Source organism: Halyomorpha halys, unplaced genomic scaffold, assembly GCF_000696795.3.
Source record: "Halyomorpha halys isolate HHAL.00 unplaced genomic scaffold, Hhal_1.1 Scaffold177.1, whole genome shotgun sequence".
Classification (NCBI taxonomy): Eukaryota; Metazoa; Arthropoda; class Insecta; order Hemiptera; family Pentatomidae; genus Halyomorpha; species Halyomorpha halys.
In genome coordinates this window covers 637,822-663,122 of record NW_027114700.1, presented here as the reverse complement: position 1 = coordinate 663,122, position 25,301 = coordinate 637,822, and the positions used below count along the sequence as shown (strand labels likewise).

Sequence of the window (25,301 nt, the reverse complement as noted above, 5' to 3'; positions counted from 1 at the left end):
AAGAACTACCATCCGACAAAACCTCTTTTTGTTAGATAAACCATATACTGAAGAAAACTTTAGGCTATACACATTGCATCACACTACTACATACAGTAACAGAGCATGAAATGAAGAAAAGACTGATTTCTCTTGGAAAATTTAAGACTCCTTTTGTCAAGCCTGTTCCTTTTTATTTATTAGTTATTTTCTTTGTCTTCATAAGCTTCAAATTTTTTTAGTTTATCAGATTTACTTGGCCATAACTTACCTACTCATCATATTTATGAATCAGACACATATATTCCAAATTTACTGTGAGTGAAACTGAGGAACACAGCTAGTTACTATATAAAACAATTTTTAATATTTAGTTTGAAGACAAAGTTGGTTAGGATGAGTCAAGGCTACATTGTTGAAGGAATAAAACTTTTTTTAAATTATGTACAAAATGTATTTTATTTTCTTAAAAAAAAAATAAAATAAATAAATAAATGAAAACATGATAGTTCAAATTTGAATGTAGAAATCTTGTCTCTGTAACAGCAGCTCTTTTATGAGAAATTTGTTGAAAATACTAATATCATTGTACATAATTAATGTTTTTTATTCAAAGCATTAAAAAATGATATGAGTAAATAAAATAAAAACTCATTTTATGGAAATGTTCTTTAATGTCTTACAGGTAATCTTCCCTTTTCCTGTAACCAAAATGTTACCTTGCCAAGCGGCCTCACAATTGGAAGTTGTTTTGAAATCCACCTGAAATCAAATCATATACACTAAAAAGAGAACAAATCACATTGTATTCATAACTGATGTTACACATGAATGCCTATGCTCAGTGGACATACAGCTTAAAAATGAATTAATCCTTATACTAAAGCAAAGAAAAAAAAAAGGTACCCTATTTGCTGTTGTTTTGATAAAAACACACAAATTGACAACATTACCTTTTTAATAATAATGGTAACCTAATTGTATAAAAACATTACATATATTCAGGAATATTTGTTGGGCAATGTGCTAAATATATTTTCTCTTTCCTTCATTTGGCCCGCTCAAGTGTACCCGTTTGGATCAGATGAAGTGAAATTTGAAATATTTGGTTGCTTATTAGGTAGAAATATCATGATGAATGATAAAATGAGCCAAAATGGAGCCCTGCTCAATTTTTTTTTGTAATGTTTTCTATATGTCAAAGCCCTTTAAAATTGAGAAAGAAGGTTGGAAATTTGAATGTGAATTGAGTTGGTATTAGAAAAGTGCAATTTGGGGGTTGGGTTTCTTTAATTTCTTCCAACCCTCCACTTTTTTTCAGTTTCGTATACCTCCACAGATCCACTAAATTGAGTCAGAGGATTGAAAATCAGTATTTGAAAAGTTTCAAAAAATGTCATTATAATTTTTTTTAGAGGGAAATCTTGAATTAGTAAATTTTGGTAAATACATTACAAGTTCTTGAAATAGAAATCTAATTTAAAAATTTCGCAGGACCCAATCATTAGATTATTCTTTTATTAATCATAATTAATTAATAAAAATAATTTAGGACAACTATTCTCAGTATTATAAATGATGTCAGTGGTTAATTAAACAATTTCATCAAAAACTTATTTCTAAACAATCAAATAAGTCATGCTAAGTAGCAAAATGTCTTAAATAAAAACAATCATATTCAATTAAAATATGAGAATTAGAACTAAACCAACCTGTAGTTTCTCCCATATTTTCTTCTTCGGATTTAAAACTGAATCTGGAGGCAATTCAGCACTATTTTCGTAATTTTCAAAATAAGCACGATCACCAGGATTTGAATCCGCTGGAGGGTCCAAAACTTCAACTTTCTTTCCCTGCTCATCTTCACTAAAGAAATAGTTGTTATACATTTTATCAATAAGAATTTAATGTTAACAAAATTAGTAACAAAAATACTTACTGAGAGGCACATAAAACCATACCACAAGACTCTATTCCTCTCATTTTAGCTGGTTTCAAATTGCATAATACAACTACAAGCCTATTTAACATTTCATTTTCAGTAACATATTGTACAAGTCCACTAACAATAGTTCTAGGAGTAGCTTCACCTAAAAGATAAATATAAAAATTACAATACTACTTTGACTTCTACGTAGAGGAATGGTGGGGTGGTTAAAGGACCCTAATTTATTAGACATCCCAAAAGTTAATATTTACTTAGATAAGCGAGTGCCCAATTTCAAAATCTATTTCCATATTCTGAACCTCAGAAAAAACATTCAAGGACACTAATATGTTAGAAATCTAAAAAAGTAAAAGAAACTGATAAGGGAACATGTGATCTTAAAATTGATAGCATTTTCTTATTTTGTACCTTGAATTATGTAAAAAGGGACCCTAATAAACTAGAGATCTGAAAACTAATAAAAAAAACAATAAGAAAGCATCTTTAAATCGATAGCACCTTCATTTTTTGCATCTTGAAAAACATATCAAGGGATCCTAATATATTAGAAAACCGATTAGATATTGTGAATGAATGATCAAATGGGCAATATTCAAATCAATTGGATTTTTATTTTCTAAACCTTAGAATATTTAAGTACTATAATGATATACTATAGTGATATTTTGTCACTTGTTAAATGAAAACAAAAAATATTATCTGTTACAATGAGCTGAGTATAGATAATGGAAATTGAACTATTAAAAATAAATATCATTAATAATATAAGAAAAAGTTTATTAATAGTAATAGTGTGGATAAAATATGGTTATTTTAATGATAAAAGAAAATATATGTAATTAATATGTAAAAAGTTAAATTTAATTTATAAGTCTAAATTAAGAATAATTAATGATTTATAAATAATTCTTTTGAAATATAGGATTATTAGACATTTAAAATAGCATTGCGTTGATGAATAATATTTAATTAATCATTTGTAGGTGAAATGAGTGTTTTCGTTTTGGGTTGTAAATTTAAATATTTTGACATAAGATCAATTTTTATTAAGAGACAAGAACAGTGCAGTTTAAATCAAAAAGAGGCAGATCGTTACATACCTGACGATATATATAACAACAGTGAATACTTGTAAAATGTGTTATTTTGCATCTACAAAGTAGATTAAGTTTTTAAAGGCTTAAAAATTAATAAGTAATTATATTTGAACTTAATAAGATAGTAAGTGATGATTAAAAAAGAAAAAAGACTTTCATTCGTTTAAATTTTTAATCAGAATCAGGCACTGTAAGCAGAGATCAAGCAGTTCTTTCTGCGATTTCATGAAGACAACAAGTGTTTTTGTCTCACTACTTTCTCAGAAGCTACTGAAATTATATTTTTAAGATATTATAAATCACTATTTACCTAAATCTACTTTTTCAACGTACAAAGCATCTGCATCAGGATGACGAGAAATTTCCACTATTTTTCCAATTCGAATATCCAACCTTTGGGGACCAATTTCATTTTCTCCTCCAGTAACATTTGTCTCTATAACACAATATTATTTAGAATAATTATTAAATTAGTCAAGAACATTGATAACATAAGATAATACAAAGTTTGATCCAGAAAAAACATCTATTGATCAGTGCCAAGAATGAGCATTATACATAATGTGACTAACTACTATTTTCTTGTCTTTTCTTTTATAAATCTATTAAAAATAAATATACAATCATAAACCTACAATTTTCCAACAAAAAACTGGGACTAAAGTCAACGAGTCAAATTCAAGAAAAATGTGTTCTATGATATTAATGATTGAACAATCAACAACAAGCTAATATTTAGTGTCTACAAAAAAAAATTTACATAAAAAAATAATTAAGAGGAGGAGGACAGTTATTCGGGATTCTGAAAATGATGTCATAAGTTTTAAAGTTGTACCGAGACATTGGAAATTGAACAATAAAATGTGAATATCATGAAAAATAGGAAATAAAAGTTAATATCAATAACATAGAGAAAATATTATTATTTTAATGATAAAAGGCAATGTGTATGTTTATTTCACAAGTCTAAATTAAAAATTATTAGTAATTTATAAATAATTTCTATAGATGAAGGTTTATTAGACATGATAATTAACATATTATTGCATTGTGTCGATAAATAATATTAATTTAATAATTTTTATGTAAAATGAATATTTCATAATTTCAAGTTAAAAATTTAAATATTTGATAACTAAGATAATGTTTGTCAAGACACTGAAACAATGCAGTCAATATAAAACAAGCACTGATTGTCATGCACTTTTAATTAATGATATACACCAACAATTAACTTTATAACAACTCAAAAACTAATTAACATAAATTGTATTTCTGCTATTGTTCTATATTTCTTATTTTATAATTAATATATATTAAGTGGATTAAGTTTTTAAGGACTCAAAAACTAAGTAACATAACACAATTATTATATAAACTATGTTTTCTCCTATACTTAAAATATTCCTGGAATGAATTAACAACAAAGCTAAACTATTAAGTTAAAAATGTTTAAAAGATAAAAATTTTACAATTCAATTAATATTTAGTAATGACAAATTATTATTAACTTTCAATTTATTCAATCAATTAATTATGTTTTATTTAAGAAATAATAAAAACTTGCAGTCAGATGCAGTTTTATTTTCAATATTTTAAATAATCCTAATTTTGGCATAATTGAAATGTATTGAAGATATATCAAATGATATAATAAATAAGTTAATCCAGTAAATAATATAAAAATACTATAAGCATTTTGTGAAATTAATTCACCCAGATAGGTAAATTCTTCATTCTTTTTTTATCATTAACAATCAAAATTTTGGTGTTTCTTCACTATCAGGATAAATGATATCTATTTTCTTTATCGTTTCCTTGTTTTTTGAATCCATATAATAACATTATATTATAACTTTCCCATAATTTACACAGAAACTTCCATAATTATAATGTTTCACCATCAAATACAGTTGTTATGTTTGTTAGAAGTTGTGTGGCAGTGAAATATTATTATAAGCAAAGTTTATGTGTAAATTAGTGGAAAATTATAATGATCGACATTATATAACAAACGATAAATATTATTAAATTGTGACTAATGTACAATGCATACAATATAACTAAATAAATGTCTAATTTATGTTTTATTAAATATATTTCATGCATAAATATTCACTACTTACTATTTTTACTAGGAGGAGGATAAGCATTAGCAGCAAGTTTCTTCAATTCAGGAGAATCAAATGCTTTCCTAATAGGTTCAAGTAACCTATTAATATGCATTTCAACAGCTGATTTTAAATCAGCAGGATGCAGCTTTTGTTCAGCAAAATAGAGTTCAAGTTCATCATAATTGTTAAATTCAACAGTTCCACCATTGGCATCATCACGCTGGATAATAAATTCTAAAACAGTTAAAGATAAATAAGCAAATATTTAAAAAAAAAAAAAAAAAGAAATAGACCAAGTGATGACTCAGGTAAGAGAACAGTAAACCTATTCAAATAACAAGCCAAGTTCCCCATCTCATTGTAAAGCTTTGGCCAGAAGTATTAGGCACCCACAATTTTTATTAAAATAAGTGTACAATAACCTATTAAGGGATCTATTTTTGAAAACACAAGTTAAGAAAGAAGCAATAAATATATGTAAAATTAATGGTATCCATGAAAATCTATGAATATGCAGTTGATCGTCAGTGACGAAAACACACTTTATATATGAAACTTATAATTATTTTGTACCAACGTTTTGATCTAAGTTGTAAGGCCCTTCATCAGGTCCTGCAGGTGTGCAAAAAACAAGATAAAAACCAATAATGTATCAGAACATGGGAGACTAAACATGAACTTTTATAAGGTAATTTAGATAGAAAGGAAGGTTTGAAAATACTGACATGAAAATAATTATTATAAATACAAGATTCTATGAAAATAATTATTATAAATATGATAACCTATGAAAATAATTATTACCAATGGGACGAGTAACTTCAAAACCAGCTCTATTTAAATTGAGAAAATTTTCAGGTAAGGGAAAAAACTTCCCATTGACATACCGATCAGGTTTGTCAACTAAACTGAGTGATTAACCACCATTTTCAATGCAGTACACTGAATAATAAGGTTGGAAAAAATTAGAAATATTGTTTAGTTATTAAAAAAAAAAAAGTACTAATATTTTTCTTGGTGAAATTTCAAGAGAAAAGGCGAATATATGATAAAATTAGAAAAACCAAGGCCAGTTCAAGAAAATTTGAATACAAGATAAAATTAATTTTAAAAAACCCATTTCACAAAAAAATGAATGAATAATTATTGCATCACTTTGAAAACAATTTTCATGGGGATGAAGCTGGTTCTGCTCCTTACCACTTGGCAATATGATGAAGTGTAATGAGAGCATGTGGAAAATGGAAAAAAGGCATTTCAGAAAAATGTGGATGGAGCTGGTTATAGATAATTATTATGAATATGAAGATCTATGGAAATAAACATTGTAAATATAAACATGAATGAAAAGAATTAACCTTAACAGAATCCCTGAAATCTTATCTTCATTTAATTACTATTACCCGCCTTAGAATGAGAAACCCCTCCTAAACCTTATAATTAGAAGAAATTCTACTGGGCCCTTATCCACCGAATACGGACTAAACACATTTATTCAGGCACTTCTCAATTTTCTTTTCATATCATCCTTATGACAAAAAAATCACTGTAGTTAAAAACTTCATTTTCCGATCCCATTCTCTATTCAACTCTCAATACCTTGATAAGAATAGTCAACACATTAAAAAAAAATTTACTTATGAATAACTTCCCACTTATAACTAGTTGTTATTACTGGTATGACAAATATGGAATGTGTTTGTATGGGGATTTACAATAAATTGACCATTGTGAAAAGGAAAATAAAGACAAAACATTCTGCAGCACTAAGAGCTTAGTGCCATGTTCAAGGTTTCTAGTTCTGAATCTTATACCTTATAGTATTGTTAAGTTACTGTGCGTCCTGACCAATATATATTCTTTTGTTTATCTCCTACCTCCTTACATAACTTCCCACTTACGTCACACAGAACCACCTAGACTCTAATGAAACTAATTTATAACGATGAAAAATACTGTATTTCCCTTACCTGTCGATATATCTTAGTAAATGAAAATTAAACCAGATTGATTTTTCTTATACTATTTCTTCCATATGCCACTTACTTTCTAAATTTTATCCTTAGTTTTACCCATCTCTGATCTAATCCTATTGCTTAATTCCAAATTTTAATTCCGTTAATCTCTTGAGTTTATTGTTTTATTATATTTATTTATAAATATCATATTATATGTAATTATTATTTTATGTTACATATAAAATATTAGATATTGTATTAAAAATTACATACTTTCCTCTGGCTTGAAAAGGCTGAAAATAACATGTTTAGTAAACGCTAAGACACCATTATTTTCAATATTTCCTGGTTCACAAAATGCTTTCTTAAGTTTCTTTTTAACTGCAGCTGGAGGATCCAATAAATCTATCTTACTATCTTCTTCTGAAGATGACATTTTACTTCCAGTAAGGCCAGGAACTAGAGACATAAATGAAATATGTATTTTTAAGAAATGAAAAGCAATAAACAGTCTTTAAAATAAAAGGGTCATACAGATTCATCAATTACTTCAAAACAGCAACAAATAGATATTCCACGAATCAATAGCAATTCTGGTAAGTTTCTACATTTATTAGATTGTTTGTTTTTGTTCAGTGGCAAAAAACATCATCGGTCATTAACGTCATTTATTCCTTATTTAATTTTGCTAAAATTTGTTTTATTTTATATTTATATATTTTTTTGTTTGTTCGATATTATATTTGTGTCAGTAAACCTTTTGATTTTAAAAGCTGAAATACTAATTTTATTGTTTTAACATCGTCTCTGAGGATTTTTGAAATATTTGGGCTTAATCCTAAATTATTGAGGTGTGATGTGAAATAGGGACATTCTTCGAAAAAATGGTTAGTTGTCAAATTGTTGTTACAATACTAGCAGTTCAGCAATACTTTTGATTATTCCCTGTAATCAATATACATTATTACATATTCATATTCTAAAAATTATATTTGTTGCCCACCAATGGTAACTAACAATCAGTTTTAACACATTATTCATTTTGATATACTGACATAATAACTTTCTTTAGTATTGAACTTATTAAGAATAACATTTATTATAGTAGTAGAAAGGAGGGTGAGGGAATGTACTAATTCCCAGGCATTACTCCAATATTATGTGTGAGCCTCACTTATACAAAACGAGAAAAAAATGAATTGGATTATGTGACTTTAAACACTGTTTGATTCTGATAATCCTTGGGGTTAATTTTGATATAAAATTGGGGGATATTATAAAAATTAATTATAACTAGTTGTTATTGCTGGTATGACTAATATGGACTGTGTTTGTAAGGGCATTTATAATAAATTATCCATTGTGAAAAGGAAAAGAAAGACAAAACATTCTCCAGCACTAAGAACTTAGTCTCATGTTCAAGGTTTCTAGTTCTGAATCATATACCTTATAGTATTGTTAAGTTACTGTGCGTCTTGACCAATATATATTCTTTTGTTTATCTCCTACCTCCTTACCTGGCCAATTCTCACATACAAGGGGTTATCCTTGAGTTAACCAACCTATATAAACCAAAATGGAGTTTTCATTCTGTGGGACTGCTACAAAATAAAAGTCAACCCTCCTAGGCGGGAATCGAACCGGCACTGTTGAAGTTATGTGGTTGCTAAGTTGATGCCTCAACACCCTCAGCTAGAACAGCCTCTCTTGACTAACTAATCATAATCAAGCACTCATTATTTAAGGGAATATGATTTGACCCAGAAAGCAACTATGAAACCATTGTTCCTACTCCAAAAATTTTGGAGAAAAAAAATTTGAAACTGTATATCAAGATAATTAAGTGTACATCAGACTAGCATTCAAACTATATTCAAACATCAGCACACGACCAACCAGGCAAACTTATTCTCTGATACTGAAAGATGATAATGCTTAATACCAGTATTAATTATAACTTTTTTTTAAAGGAGAAATTAAAATTGAATCAGAAACCGTGAACTGTAATATTACCAAGAAACAGTGAACTGTGGTATTACCAAGAAACCGTACCATAAAATAATATCTCAATAAATTACAACAATTAAATTAATCAGAACAAGAATTAATAATTACCCATTGGATTCATCAAATGAATTCTTTTGGCATATCCAAGCTGGGGTAAGTATTTTTCAGAAAATGTAAATATTTTTCTTTGATCAACTCCACCAAACTGTGCATCAACATGTAAGTATTCTTCATCTAAAGCTTGTAAACCTGAAAAAATTATAAATAAATAAAAATATTAATCAAGAGGATAATTTTTTGAGTGGAGGTTACAACCTAACATACAGTAGTAGAGCACTAATCAATGTAAGCCTATATTTCAGGCCTGCAAAATACTCTACTAGTGTGTTTAATTAAGACCACCCACTCACTGTTTCATTAAAAAAAACATTATCGATACAGAATAAAAAGGATACACATATAATGCTGTACACTACATAAGAGCAATTTATAATTATATATATTATGCTACTGACCTCACCTGGATAGAGCAAACCGGATAACAAAGGGTGTTCAACTTGTTTAACTACTTCAGCACCAGCTTTTTTTGCATCATGCTCAGTAACAATTGAACTTAAACGATAAACATCTAATGTATACTCCCTAAAAGAGATATTTTCTTCGTAATTTACTTTCTGAAGATAGTAATATAAATTTTAAATGTAATTTAATTCTTAAATTTAAATAATTTATTTTACTTTTTCAGTTATATGCTTTTGATTGGTCATTTAAACAATTTTAATCATAACTAAATACAATATAGACTTAATTCACTACATCACAATAAAAAGAGATATATTATTCACAACAAAATTAATTAACAGAAAATGAATAACAAGAGGGTCTTGAAATGTTCCAGTGTCTTCTTAATATTACTATTTTTACAGTAAATTTAATATCTTCATTAAGACTCAACTTCAAATATAATTGATAAATATTACATTTAGATTTATACATGCTAATACAATTTTAATAAAAATTATTTCATGAAAGGCTTGTTGTTTTAATTTAAGACTGTTAAAATGATGAAGTTCACATTGGAACAGGTGAGTTTTATTTAAACTAATGCTCTACTATAATGCAAAAATATTAATACCAAAATAAGTAATATTTAGTTTCACTTTTGAAAATGCCTGAGCAAGGAAAAAACATTGCCTACATAAATCTTTTTAAAAAAAGTAAGGTCTTTTACCCTCTCAAAATAAAATTGATTTAAATAAATTATTCCTCATACCAAAGGGAAACATTTAAATACATAGTTGAATAAAAGCAATCAAATACAAAAGAAACAAACTTGCATTAAGTTTATAGGGATTTTGGACAAAATAATAAAAGTTTTTGAGTAGAGATTATATCATTAGTTTTAGTCTATGAAAAACTAAAAACAGGCTGGATATTTACTAAGATTCTAAGTAAATTTTAAAGTTATTTTAAAAAATCCATAATTTCTACATAATTTTATTGATTTAAATTAAATTAAGCAAAGATTAAGTTCATACTGCAACAACAAAAATTAAGGGAAAAGCAGAGTATAAAGTAAGGAATCTTTCTCCTTCTTGACAGCAAACTAGAGAATTTTTCTCTCATCCTACTTGCACAATCTGAAGGTAAACAGAGATAATCACTCTCCTGATTAACAATATAAGTCTGCTCTACTTTTACCAATTTATTTTTGCAAGTGACGTAAAACAGTCCCTGGGATTGATTGACTGATGTAACTCCAAAATAATTTAAAACAAGACTGCTTGTAAATGAAGTTGAAATGGATCTTTTTAATGGAATGCACTAATAATAAAAATAAGTCTATATCAAAATCAGATTTGGGCAGAAATTAGTTATAAATGAAACTAAAATTAAATTGTCATGGATACATTTCTTAATTAATAACTAAAAATTGCATATATAACAATTTAGTCATAGATTAATTTAGAGCTAATTTTTTGTCCAGCTCTGATCAAAATAACTTACAGAACATAATTAGGGTTTTTAATTATTGATTGGCTAGCCTAGTAGTTGTAATGATCAATATGACACAACCACTCATAGGTAAAGACTCTCACAACGGAGATGATGGGATTGTCCAGTTAGTTATACTAGCTATAAAGTTGATCCTACTAAAGAACAGGAATTAGGTTTTATTATCAACAACTAGAATTCATATTAGGGCTTTAGAGTTATAATTCCTGTCCCACATCTCTCATGTAAAGAATATAAAAATTAAATACTCTAATAATTTTCAGTAAAAAATCACTAGCAAAGAAATATTAGACAAACCTACTTTGACAATTGATATTCAGAGCCCCGAATAAATTTTAACTTGTCAAGTGGTACTCCAATGGAGGTGAGCATTGCTTTAATTGTATGTTCATAATAAGATGTTCTTAAAGCTAGTAAGTCCCAAGGGGCTTTCATATTATCAAGATAAGCATGAAGATCAGCAAATAGTATAGTGACCTAAAATCAACGATAAATTTATTATACTTGTTTTTTTTTTCAAAATATGTTTAAAAAACATCAACATTTAACTACCTCGCATCCTGCTTTTAAAAAATCAGCAATTTTTGACATGGGGACAAAATATGCAATATGGGGTTTGCCAGTAGTTGCAGTACCCCAATATATCTTTAATGCTCTTTCTTTAAGTATATTCTGCAATCTATCTTCTCCTAAAACTTCCTGAAGATTACGAGTGATTAGATCTTTTTTCAGATCAGCTGTTAGAGAACTTTCAATCACCATCTACAAATGATAACATGCTAAAATATCTTTTCAAAAAAAATGTAAGGAAAATTATAGATACATAAACAAATCAAAAATTACTTTAAATACTAAGTATTGTCTATCAGTGTTGAAACATGAAACTGTATAACTAATAAAGATTAAAAGTAAGTTTGGAAATAATTCAAGTCAAATCAGTTAACATACAACGTGTCTTGACTTTCGGTAACGACCAGTTATATTTAAAAGAGAGTTATTTTGGTCCATCAATCCAAAGAGAAAGAAAATTAGTTTGGTAACATCTAATATTTAAGTTGTCAGTTATGTACTTATGTATGACTGAAATTCCTTCCTAAATAAAAACTAGTTTCTTTTTACATTAAGAAAGTAAGATCGGGAAGCGGTGAGAATAACAGGCCAGTTTAACCGAAAACATTTTTGAGTTCAATTTAGGTTGATAATTTTTTTTTTATAGTTCTAGTTTTTACTGTTTAAAAAAAAATAATCCTACTTGATTAAAAACCTATCTTGATTTTTTTGAAGTATCATTAGTTAGTAATATAATAATATGGATCGGCAATTTTGTCTACTAATACCGAGTTTCGAATTATAGATTTTTTCCAAATCACCAAACCCGAGCTACGAGTTCTAGTTGCTGGTATTTATGTATGATAAGTTAGATTATTGTTTACTTCTACTGTAACTGATTTTCCACTGTAATAGTAAGTTTGTCGCGCAATCGCAAATAGTTGGTACTCCTAACAAATATTATTTATTTATATCTCACTCTACCCTCCCTGTTAAGCAATATGAGTGTTCAGAGCAGTGGAAAGTAACGCATGCCTGCGTCACAACCTATTTCTACAATTAACATAATTTTTCAATAGCTGTGTTTGCTCTTCACTCAGCCACCGTGCTCTTTTATTCTGCCTGGTGGTCTCGCTATGGACCCATCTCCCTAGCACTACCAACTATTAAGTAAATCCTGATAGCTCGACGGTAAATGTCAAGTTACACGATAATAGTGGCTGCAATAGCTTCCAATATCATTACACACTTGTCAAATTGCTAGCATGCACAAGCGTGTAGATGGGTTAATTGGTTTGGCTGGTACAAACTGGCCTAAACTTGAGGCCAACCCGTCAGTTGTCGGTTTTTGGGTACAAATCAAAGGGCGTTTGGGAAAGTACTGCATTTATGTTGTTATGTTTGTGCTCCTTTAGTATTTTTTTAGAAGTGCCAACAGATAAATATTTGTTCTCTTTGTGTATTTACTAATTAATGAATTTTCTACAACCTTCAGAATCAACAATGAACTCTAGTTTAAGACTGTATATTTTAAAATTCTATCAATTAGGTAAATACTTTGTTTCGAATCTTGTTAATTACTTATAACTTTAACAATTATAAATGTACATTTATTAAGACATTATAAATATTTTTATTTTTGCTTTAGTGGATCATCCTCCAAATCAGGGGTTATTCAGCTATAAAATTTGTTTTAAAATTGAAGTTGATTGATTCAATTTTGTTTTTATTGCCTTCAGGAAACGCTCCTCGGAATTATTCCGAAGTAGGCATTCACTTAATCTAATAGTCTTTGTGATATAATATATAATAATCTTATTCTAGGGAGTAACATATGAATATGAATAAGGAGTGATAAAACGTAATAGAGTACCTAATTACTGTATCAATGCAAATAGAAAATCTTTATTTAGTAGTGATCAGTTTTAACTATTGGATCATAAACAATTTTCAATTTATAACATAGAGTGAAACTCAAACAAAAATCTTGTTCTACTTAAAAATACTTGTAGCATTCTCACTGTTTCAATATCTTCACATGTATAAGATATGCCCAAGGTTAAGATTGACCATAAAAACCAAGAAACACCCCTTAATTCATAGCACTCATTAAAAGTTAATGAAATCAATTGTCTATGAGTCACTACATTATATAAACATAAGTAGAAACGTGGACAATTTAAAAGCGGTTGTTTTCAGGACGACCACCAGCAGTGTTTTCATTTGAGGAGTCTAACCTTAGTATTCTGAGCCCAAATTGTTCAAAACACTCACGGCGAGTAGTTTGAGGCATTGAACTTAAAAATAGGTTGAACAGTTCGCTCAAAAAAATGTCTACATAGCAACAGTCGGACATATATAACTCATTCATTAGTTTTCATTATTTTGAACTTCATTTTTTTCCAAAGAATCTCTCGGTATCATTGAATAATTTCAATAATCAAACTTGAAAATTGATTGAGCCGTTTTTCAAACATGGTTACAAATCTACAAATGAGCAGGTTATAAGGTATCCCTAAATACAATTCCCTCCTTTTGACTTCGCCATAGAAAGGTAAAAATTCCAGATTGTGTCCTTTGACAAGACAGCAATATGAAGTTATGTAAGGGAGACGATTTCTCATCTTAGAGTGTAACCTCTCTGCCTAAATCCCGCTCACAAGTTACTCCCTTAACTTGTTTTCCTATTCATAGCTAGATGTATCTAACAGCAGACCTCTACAGGATCAGTCAGAATGTCAGTAAATCCAAAGATGGACGTTCAGATGATAAAGTTGACAGTTGGATTACCGAGAACATTTTGAGTGATCAGATTTCAGAATCCATTTCTACGTAATTCATCCATTTTAACCTAAATAGACGTTGTCTTTAAATTTACTGTCATTTCGACTGACTGTATAAAGATCCAAATAGAAAAGGCAGATTACCGATGGAAAGTTGCTATGGTAACTGATCTAATACAATACAGTTTACAAAAAATATCGAGCTTCTGGAACTGGCACTATGCCCGCCGTCCTAGAGAGGTAGGGTGAGGAATCCCCAGGCCAGGTACTCGGGGACCACGATAGAGTTTACTAAAAATCGTTGATAAATAATAACACGTATTTTTATCATACTCGGTATGATATGATCGGTATGATTATTTATAAATATTATGTACGTTGTTTTTAAGTTGTAATATAATGCTTGCATGAAATAAATGAAAATCTTTTTTACCTCTACAACTTATGAAGGGTCTCAGGAGTTCATCAGTACTTGTAAGTACTGATGAACTCCTGAGACCCTTCATGGATGGACACTGGAGGGCTCTCCAAACCCACATGGTTGACTTACGGCTATAGGAACAGAATAAATAAGTATGTATCTACCACACAACCGGATTCGAACCCGGGTCCTTGGAGTTAGTAGGACAGCGCCTTACCCACTGAACCACCCAGAATGCTTTCTTAATAAACCTTAATCAACAAATTAAGATAATTGACAAAAATATTATTGATTCGGAGGGTGTCCTATGTATTATTTTGTCTTGGGTCTGAGCTCAGATGACGGCGGCCTCGACTGTTACATATGTAAATTTATTAATTTCATTAATTACTTATAAATTTTCTTAATTATTAGTGAAGTTATTCATGCCTTATTGATGAAGATGAAGAAAAAGTAAAGATAGGAAATACAAAACCGACGCAAGAAAAATGCCCGAAATCAGGAAGAAATGTTTTATCTATTCCTTTTTGTTTAAAAATATGACATTTCAACTTATTGAATTCCTGGATGTTTGTAACCTTACAGTTATTTTTTTTTTCACTTTTATTTACAATTTGAAAAGGATTTAATGTGTTTGTATATGGTTAATGTTAATTTCCTTATAATGTATTCCTTTTTTTGCAATTTATATAGTTTTAAATAAAATATTCTTATTACGATAGAATAACTTATATTTATATTTTAGGTTTTTACATAAGTTAGTAACACCTGGTCGATTTTTTAAAAAAAATTTTACAACTTAGTTTTATTTTATTTCGTTAGGGATACATATTCATGATTGAATTTTTTTTTTAGAAATTATTCCTTTCTTTTTGGTTAGGAAGGGATTCAAAATATTTCAATCATTCAAATAAACATATGTTATGTTCTGGGTTACTTAAAATTTGCAATATTTTGTTCCTCTATATTTATTTAGTTGATTATAAGAAAATGAATAGCTATTGTCCTAAGAAGTTTCAATCCTAAGCCTGAGAAATGAAATGCTATTAATTATCAATGTTCTGTTACTTAGTGAGTAAATTATTATCACTAGAAAGAAAAGTTGACAGTAAAAGTAACACTTGTTTATCAGTTGCAGGAAGGATATATGGTCAACAGTTTTTAAAGCCAGACAAGACAAATACTTTATCGAAAGTGAGTATAGTGAAGTTTTGTTTCAAAAAACCTATTCATTGCATCCTGATGATTTATTGGTAACACTATTGTAGTGTGACATCTCTTATTAAGTAATCATCCTTTATGAATTCTCCTTTATTCTGTTAGCTTAGATTTGACGCCATTTTAGGAGGGGTAATGTTAGTTAGCTGTGGCTCCCACTCTACTTTCAATTTCCATACTGTTTGAAAATAAAATGTATCTTCCCACCGCATTCAACTTACTGACAGGAAGTTTGACAATTTCCCGCTCTCTTGCTGCCAACATTTATCATATTTTATTTTAATTTCATTGCAGTGGCGTAGGAGTGAGGAGAGGGGGGGGAATTTAAGAATAAATAATAATAGTAAAAAAAAAAAATTTAAACCATTTCTTTTCATGATTGTTTTATATGTAACCTGTACAATACACGATAATTATGATTTTCTTGCCAAAAAGTTCTTTAGAATTACTGTAATATTTTAATTTTTTAAAATTGAAATACCTAAATAAGAGGAACACCCGCACTACACACTGGGGCCGAATGGGAAAAAAGCAGAAGAAATTTGATATCTCGAGAACGGAATTTTCGGAATAGGTTGAGCTCATCGAAACAAGTTGCAACCAGTATTTTGAGTGTATATTTAAATTAAGTAATGCTTACAATTAAAAATTCAAGGAAATTAAAATACTGGAGAATTTTGTAAATAATAAAACTAGGGATTCAAAGTCAAAGGTTGTTCAAATTGAAAAGACACTTACAAATTTAAGGAAATTAAATTAACAGTTCCTTAGCTGCATCACTGATTTCCAGGTGTTTTTTCTTTGGTTCGAGTCTCTTGTTCGCGATAATACGAAGTCTTCAGTCGCTTGTGGGGCACGTCTTCGTTGGTAGATATACTAGACATTTTCCCCGAGTTTCTGATCCTGAAAGTCTTGTAATCCTTATGCCTCTTCTGACAATATTCCGAATGGGAGAATCGACTTCTGCACTATTTTAGCACCATGCAACAAATCTTATGCACCGTAAGCCTGAGATACAGTATATATGTACCATGAATACTTTTCAATGGCCATCTCTGCTGTTTCTTTTGAGAAGAGTCGGAATTGTTCTGGGTCGATCATTGCATCCATTTTTCAAAATTTCTGTTGTAGGCAATATGAAGTGTATTCCTGGATTCTGGTGTGTAATGGAGAGATATCAAATTCGAGAACATTCACATTAAGAGGTTTTTGTTGGATTTTTGCTAAGTCATTCATTTCCTTTCTTTGTGGTGTTATGATCGGGTAGCCAGATGATTTTTGTTCTAATCTTTACTTTAACACCTCTAGTATAAAAAGGGACCCTCCACATCTCGGAGGAAGCCGGAAGAATTAATAAGAATTAAAAAGAATTAATAATTTTTTCTCCTTCGTTTTCAATTATATATCACTCATTTAGAGTAGTGTGTGATTTGGTCAAACTTTCATTATTCTGAGATTGCGCCTAAACTAATGGGAATACACCTGAAACAGGGAAAAAATCAGGCTGTTCCTAGATCCTGTAGCGTATATATATGTGTGTGTGTGTGTGTGTGAGAATCACAAACTAGATAATCGAAATCAGCGCCTTCGAAAATAGAATTTTTTCAGCTCTGGCACCACTGCTTCATTGTATTATTACACCTTTAATTGAATACTTCTTTGAACTGCTTATATTTATATCTACTATTCACATCTCTTTCCCTTTAAAAATCATCCACGATATAATACTATTGATTTCATCACTCATTTGTTGTAAAGTGTAAGAGCATATCAACTAACTTAACTTAGTATCTCAATTAAGACGCTGTAAGCTAGGAGTTATATCTTTTAAGAATGACTTATTTGCTCGTTGCTTAAATGACTACTACTTTTTATTTATATTAGGTTTTGCATTTTATATTATTAACCCTGTGTTTTGGCAAAGAGATGATCAGCGCATTCAACAGAAAAACCTCTGGATACAAACCATTTCTTGGGCTGGATTTACATATTAGGCCTACAAGGTCCCCCACCTATGGGAGAACAATGTCTGTGGCCTTTCCTGAAAGGTTTCTTTGGATTTCCTGAATCACTGCTTTCCAATATTTTAATGGCACTTTGCATATTTTAATATTTTATACTTTTTGATTATCCCCAGTAGCACTCTAAGCCAGATAATGGAACATCAGTGGTCCACCACTAAGCCAGAATTTGAACCTTCCCAGCCCAACCTACTCCTGCATTGGGATAAATGGAAGTCCCTCAGGGAAATTTTTGATAGTTTGGTCGCTTAAAAGTCCATTCTGAAGTACTTTAGTAATTCATTTACTAATTAAAATCTTCCAGCCAGCTAACACTAATATATTAGTTAGGTAACAATAAAACAGTTTTAATAATAATTCCTCATCAAATATGTCCTGCTAAACCCTTCCCATGGCCATACTTCAAATAGAGCGGGTTTTAAAGAATAAAATTCTAAAGCAAACAAATATTGCTTGGATTTAAAATCGCGGTCTCTTTTGAAATGTTAATTACAGCAAAAGTTTACAGACTCAATCTTGGCTAACCATTGAATAATGAAATTTTGTAATCACTGTATTATTTTGTAATACATATATGCTTGCATAATTAATGTATATGTTTTTATCTATTTAATAATTTATCATAGAATATATTATGTTTTGAAGCAATATTAATATTATTATTGAAATGTTTTTTTAATGTTATGAATTCTTATTTATAATAATTTTTAATTTATATGTTTGTATGTATGCTGAAGGCTGGCTATTTGATGGACAAATGGTGGAATCATGCTCCTAAACAAGATGTATCATCCATAGATAACTGGCAGAAAAGACAAGCATCTTATGCTTCACAAGATCAATCTTTAGATCCAGATGCAATGAAAGTAGCTTCAAAACAAACCGAACTACAATCTTTGCTTCAGCAGATTTATCAAGCGGAAGCAGCAGTTAGTTTGATATTTTGTTACATTATATTTAAACATTTTCTTACTAAGAAAAATTTAAATTAACATAACTAATATTTGTACATTTGTCATGGCTGCATATGCAAAAATGTAAAATATTTTGGGATTTTCTAATTTTTAAATGTCTTTCTTAGATGTCTGTGTAGTGAAGTGGGCCACTTCATCCCTGCCAATAAACTGGAGACTGGTTTATTCTCAGGATACCAAAGGATTCTGTATAAATTCAGTTCTAGTTAAATCTGCCTAGCAGGGAATGAATATTTACATTATTGACACTAGACAGATAGATGAATGACCCGTTAAATTGATTTTTCAGTACCTTTTATTATTTTTTTAAATTTGATTATTTATTCTGCAAATATTATTTGTGACCTGGTATATACAGAAGAATACAAAAAATCACAAAATTATATTTTGGAGAAATTCATCTTGTACAAGAGATGTTTTAGCCAAATTTTTTTGTAGAAAATATAGTACTAAATTTACATTGTTTTGTAAGTGTATAAATGCTGCATTTAATGATGTTTAGTATAATTATTACTGGGTAATTAGTAAAATTATAATTTTATATTATTACCAATATATATAATATTTGTATTTAATTTTTTATTATCTTATGAAAATAAATTTTATTCATATGATTTTCAAAACTAACTATCAAAATTCCTCATTTATAAGATTATAGAATGTGTAGAAATAATAATAAAGTATTAATATCAACATATTAAATAAAATAAATATATTAATAATAAATTATATTGAAATTGAGAATAAAGAGTATAAAATAAGATAGTGAGTGAAATGACACAATCCTGTCCATCTAGGTAGATAAATTCTTCTATCCTCCTTATGTAAAAGATTAGCAGTGTGTAAAAAACAAGATAATTATATCAAAAGAGACATCTTCATATGTTTAATGATTAATAATGCAACTTCCTGAAATTAGTTTCTTTTTTCTTGTTATTTCTAAACTACAAAATTTTCTTTTATTATATTCTATAATCTATGTCATTTCTCTGGTCTATGGTATATCATAATATTGTACCATATGTTGTATTATGGTAACATAATATTATACATCTATAACTGGTATAATATAGGTGTATATATATCTCTGATCTTCATATATTAATTTAAGAGAGCTTCAAATTAACATTTTTTCTGTGCATTCTCTTTATCTATATTCGATGATATTAACCCATTTATGCCCAATAGTGTGGAATCCCACCATAGTAAATGTTATAAGGCAAGGTTACTGGTAATCATTAGTGAACCTTTACTATGATGTGATTTCACACCACTGAGCATAAATGGATTAATGCAAATTTAATTGAAGTAATGATAATTTTCATTCTACTGACAAGGTGAAGATGGAAACTGGTGAAGTAACGAGAACTCAACAAGTTGCAGCAGAAGCAGAACAGGCCCTCGAGGAAGCTACTAATAAAGTAAGATTATTGAGTTCTGACTTGCAAGCAGCGCAGGAAGCTGCAGCACAAGCAGCAATGAGAGCACATACCGCTCAACTCCAGCTATCTGCTCATGACCAGCTGATGTTTACTGCTAGGCAAAGAGTAGATGCACTCTCAGCTCAGGTTACTTCTTATATTTTTCAATTTTTTTAATTGTTTTCATAGGTTAGGTATATCAGATTTAAGGCTAAAAAATATATATAGGTTTAATATATCATATTAACCCTGCAGAAGGCACAACTTTCTCAATTTTTATAAAATGACATATGTGGAACTATTTCAACCTTTCTTCTATTGTTATACTTATTATTATTATTGAAGAAGTGTGATAATTTTCAGAATCTCATGTTGATATGTTTGCTGGAAAAACTGAAAAAAACTTTTTTAACTCCATTGCTTAGGTCAAAACAGTCTAATCAGCAATGAAAGAAATTTAAAATGTTTTATTCTAATATTTATTTAGTGCTCTGTCACTTTTCAAAATATCTGTCATTTACTTTATTTTATATTCTTATCAGTAGTAGTAATTCTATAGTTGTAATTTACATACAAGACAAATTAGGACTAAAAAAAAAAAAAAATTGTATCTTATAAGATCCGTAGCTAGCTTTGAGTCATTTCACAGAAAAGTTATTTGTATACTATGAAATACATTGCCCATATTGGGTTATTTCCTTCAAAGTATATAAAGTATCAATATTTCATAATAATTAAATATTGTAGGCAATAAATATAATTATTATAGGCAATAAATATAATTATTATATGAAAAATATTATTATTTTTTTAAATAATATATATTTTATGGCAGTCGCTAGGTGCAAATGCGTTTGAGGAATGGGCTAATTACAGATGGTAGAGTATTGGAGTATTCAAAGAACTCAATTCAAAGAGACCCTGAAAGTGAACAAATTAATATATGAGAAAAACAAATACTTATAGGTTCTGTATGGTCCAATGCTGTGAAATTGAATATCAATTATGTGCCCCTGCATTTTGTCCTGGGTGTCAACAGATAAGATAAAAAAATTGGGTCCCTCTGTCACAAATGTAACTGAGAGCCTAAAACACGAGCACATGTGCTGGGGAAATGCTCCAACGACTCATTCCTCATAACATGCCGGCGCAACAAAGTAAAATATGATTTGATGAAGGTCCCTAAAGAATGATTTTTCATGCTTTGATGAGGTCAATTGCATAGATACTGATGGATCAACACGTTATGCTGATGTTGTCTTCCCTAAAACAGGGAAGTCAACAATCATTCTGGATCCCACCATGAGATACAAAAGTAATAGTCTTGACCAGGTTAATAAAATAGAAAGTAAAAAGAAAAAATTTATGATAAATATATCCCTTTCCTTAAGAAAAAGGTCTTGGGGGAAAGAGACTTCAATGTGAGAGGCTTCTGGTTTGGAGCTTGTGGAACTTTAGCTAGGACAGGAGCTTGCTGGTTTTCAATCAAGATGACTAACTCAGAATCACATTCTCCCTCTGAAATATATTGCAAAAATCCTAGAACAAGGATAAAAATATGTATATCGTCTTCCTCGATCTTCAAACAGCATTGGACTCAGTCCCAAGGAACGAAATATGGAAGGCACTAAGAGTTAAGAACGTTCCAAGAAACCTTGAGGAATCCATATATATATACCAAGACAACAAAAAAGAATTGTTAAGCTAAATGGACAAGAGTCTGAGTATTTTAAGGTAACTAGGGATGTCAAACCAGGTGACAGTCTAAGCCCCTTGCTATGTATACTATTCATGGACAAAATAGCAGCAATTTGAAAAAGGAGAACCGATATGAATGGAAGATTACAGAAACCCACTAAAGACCATGGACTACTTCCTTGATGGAAGAAGATTTAGAAGCATACCTAGGATTTCTCACCTAGATGACTTCTACCGCTTGTGCATGAGAAGAGATAAAAATCTCTGCTAAGCCAGGAACATGGCAAGAGACCTATAACAGTGGCAGTTCTGGTTTGATGCTTCCCATGCTTATAAGGCACTAAAGGGTGACCCAAAAGAAGAAGGGTCTATTTGCCTAAATAATCCTGTGCAATGCCCAATCTTATCAAATTAGGATTGATAGAAAAGTAGGAACTCTTCATTTGAAATATTTGTTAGTTTTTTATTGATATCGTGTAAGTCCAAGCACAATGAGTACTCTGAAAAATTATCTATTATACCAAATGATGATGCTGTATTGTTTTAAATTATTTTATTAATAAAAAAACACAACTTAGTAACTATATAACTGATAGAATGTTGATTCTTTAAAAAAGGTTTTGTAAATTAGTCTCCATGGTAACAATCACTTATGAGCTCTAGTTTCCTAGCTTGAAATTATAATATGATGTTTTGTAGTTTCGCTAGGATGAGTGTGATCTAGATATATGAAGGACATTGATCTTCTTCAATTTCTGTTTAACTACAGTGATGATTCATTTTAGTTTATTTATTTAATTTTTTTATTTATCTAAGGAGATATACTTAATTTTCCAACAGACTTACTAATCTTCCTAAAATGTTCCTTAATTTAACCTAATCCTAAAAAAAAGAAGTTGTAACACAACAATTTTTAAGATTTTCTAGTTCTTCATACAAATTAAACATTGTAATGCATTAGGTTGTGTTATTGTGATAGATGGATGTGATTTAGTGTGCTCATGATTTTTTTTTTTCAAACAAATCTCTTTGCATTCCTCACAAATATTTTACATAACCTTTAACAAAAGTTAAAAAAAACTATGGTACTTTAAAAAGTAGTTCAGTATTTAATTGTAAATATATCTAGTTTACCATTTTTATTTGAGATGAATTTTTTATTTAAATAAAGGGGTTCGTATGTTATTTAATGATTTAAAAAAAACTTCATTTGCATTGTTTCACTCTTTTATTCTTTAGGGTTATTTTCAGTCATATAAATTTTTTATCTAATACTATTATTATATTTATTGCACCTTTAGATTTTTATTTCTAAAACCATAAATTTATACAAGTTTTCACAGAAACTTTTTTATAATTCCATTTATCCTTGTAACAGAATTATAATTATTCTTCTTTCCTTAATTATATTCTCAGTGGGTGATCCCCACAGCTATTCAAATCTTTAATGAAACTCTTTATCCTCTAGATTATTTATTTCTTAATTTGTCCTTTTATTTTATATAAAATTAATGTAATCAGTTTAAATATATTAATGAATACGTATTTGTTTTGTTATATTTTATATTCATTCTAAGATAAAGATTGACGATTATTGTTTGTTGTTTTAGATGGTATCAGTTCAAGCTGAGCTGGCAGCCGCACAACAATTGTTTACACTCACTAATTCAAGTCAACACTTAGAAGCACAAGCAAGGGCTGGGCAAATACCATTCCTTGACATGGATTCAGCTGCAGCTTTTCCTCCAGAAGCATTTCCTCCCCAACCTTACTTGCAAGATCCAAATTTTGCCCAAAGGTGGCCTCCCCCATTGCCACAAGTCATACCTCCTTATCAGTCAAATTTACCCTCTCCTGATATTGGGCAGCGGCATCAAATACCGTACCTCTATAGTTAGAAATTTCTGAGTTTGAAAATCAGTTTGATTATGATAAATGATTGGATATGATGTTCAATTGATTAAAAGGTAAGTGCAGTGTTTTGTTCCCTTCCTTCTGTAGCTTTTTAATTAAAAAGTTTAAATGGTGAATGCTTTCACACTATAAAATATTTTTTTTACTTTTTACATTTTTCTTCTTATTATTATTATAAACAACTTCATATTGTATATCTCCTTCAGTTTTTATTTTACTTGATCATTTAAAACTATTATTAAATAAATATTTTGATATTGTGTAATTTATTCTAACCATATTTATTGAAGAATATAAAGTTATTCACAAGACAAATTGATGCACTTTTATAAATTCATTAAATCTTTTTCTGCAAAATTTTGTCCAGCACATTTTTATGGTTTATATAATGTACATTTTTTTTTTTTTATATTGGAGTGAAACTTATCATATAATTATAATGCAGATATTTACTAAATAATATCCATAATATAAGGGTAAAAATTCATTAAATTTGTACCTTGGCTGGGATCTTAATAATATTTTCCATTAAGAGAGTACTTGGTATTAGAGGGGTGTCTTTTAACAGAATTTTCTCTCTACTTTCATTTTTTCTCATTAACATTAATTATGTAATTTCAAGCAATAATTTATTTTTCCATTAGTAATACTATTTATTTCATTTTTATTAGAATGTGGCCCATATAAAAGTAACTTCAAAAAGATGAAACCAAGAAGCACCGACAGAAAGGTATAAGCGTAGAAGCATATAATTGTTGATGACTATGATTTTTATTGAACTATCTTTAATAAAAGTGTGTTCTGGAATTGGCCATTTTAAATTTAAAGGACTTTCACTTAAATTTTAAAATGTTATCAATACAGCTTGATTCACATTGCATTTAGCAATTTGTAATATTGTTAAAAAAAAAAAATTAATGTTACTGAAATTAAAAACAGGAGAAAAGAATTTAATGGAATATAAGACTATATTTTATTTGTCAGAAACTTAGGGAGGTCAGATATTATTTATAAAAATAATGTTTAAAATACAATGTATTGCTCAATGCTAAATTTAATGTAGTAAATGATTGTTTAAAAACCTTGAGCATTGAATATTCATCCATTGACCAAGGTGTGAAACCAGGTAAGTTGAAACTGTTTTGATTTTGGTTATTTTATTTTTGTATAAATTTCATCCATA

At 29.1% G+C, this 25,301-nt stretch overlaps 2 protein-coding genes across 3 annotated transcripts; one reads left to right on the top strand and one right to left on the bottom strand.

Annotated features, from left to right (window-relative positions):
- Positions 1–562: 562 nt before the first annotated feature.
- Positions 563–12,096, bottom strand: TyrRS (Tyrosyl-tRNA synthetase). The gene is made up of 11 exons (XM_014418057.3): positions 11,963–12,096; positions 11,672–11,881; positions 11,421–11,596; positions 9,624–9,745; positions 9,212–9,352; positions 7,370–7,555; positions 5,151–5,372; positions 3,335–3,460; positions 1,919–2,069; positions 1,692–1,845; positions 563–741 (listed from the first exon to the last, which is right to left on the bottom strand). Exons 2-11 carry the CDS (start codon positions 11,879–11,881, stop codon positions 631–633), a joined length of 1,599 nt encoding a protein of 532 aa, XP_014273543.1. The 5' UTR covers positions 11,963–12,096; the 3' UTR covers positions 563–630.
- Positions 12,097–15,278: 3,182 nt separating this feature from the next.
- LOC106679094 (uncharacterized) lies at positions 15,279–24,925 on the top strand. Of its 2 annotated transcripts, none has more exons than XM_014418051.3 (6): positions 15,279–15,441; positions 16,005–16,066; positions 18,849–19,040; positions 20,423–20,653; positions 23,815–24,171; positions 24,790–24,925. In XM_014418051.3, exons 3-5 carry the CDS (start codon positions 18,861–18,863, stop codon positions 24,100–24,102), a joined length of 699 nt encoding a protein of 232 aa, XP_014273537.1. In that variant the 5' UTR covers positions 15,279–15,441; positions 16,005–16,066; positions 18,849–18,860; the 3' UTR covers positions 24,103–24,171; positions 24,790–24,925. The 2 variants fall into 2 exon arrangements, with proteins under 2 accessions (XP_014273537.1, XP_014273535.1); XM_014418049.2 differs by lacking the exon at positions 15,279–15,441 and adding an exon at positions 15,694–15,943.
- The last annotated feature ends 376 nt before the right edge of the window (positions 24,926–25,301 follow it).

Excerpts from the sequence above, each read along its gene's own strand:
- TyrRS (XM_014418057.3), bottom strand. The coding sequence starts at position 11,881 with ATGGTGATTGAAAGTTCTCTAACAGCTGATCTGAAAAAAGATCTAATC. Across the intron at positions 9,746-11,420 it reads TCTGAATATCAATTGTCAAA|GGAGTATACATTAGATGTTT; the intron begins GTAGGTTTGTCT and ends TATCTCTTTTAG. Across the intron at positions 1,846-1,918 it reads ATGGTTTTATGTGCCTCTCA|TGAAGATGAGCAGGGAAAGA; the intron begins GTAAGTATTTTT and ends CTATTTCTTTAG.
- LOC106679094 (XM_014418049.2), top strand. The coding sequence starts at position 15,913 with ATGCTATTAATTATCAATGTTCTGTTACTTA. Across the intron at positions 15,944-16,004 it reads TATCAATGTTCTGTTACTTA|TTGCAGGAAGGATATATGGT; the intron begins GTGAGTAAATTA and ends CTTGTTTATCAG. Across the intron at positions 19,041-20,422 it reads TTTATCAAGCGGAAGCAGCA|GTGAAGATGGAAACTGGTGA; the intron begins GTTAGTTTGATA and ends TCTACTGACAAG.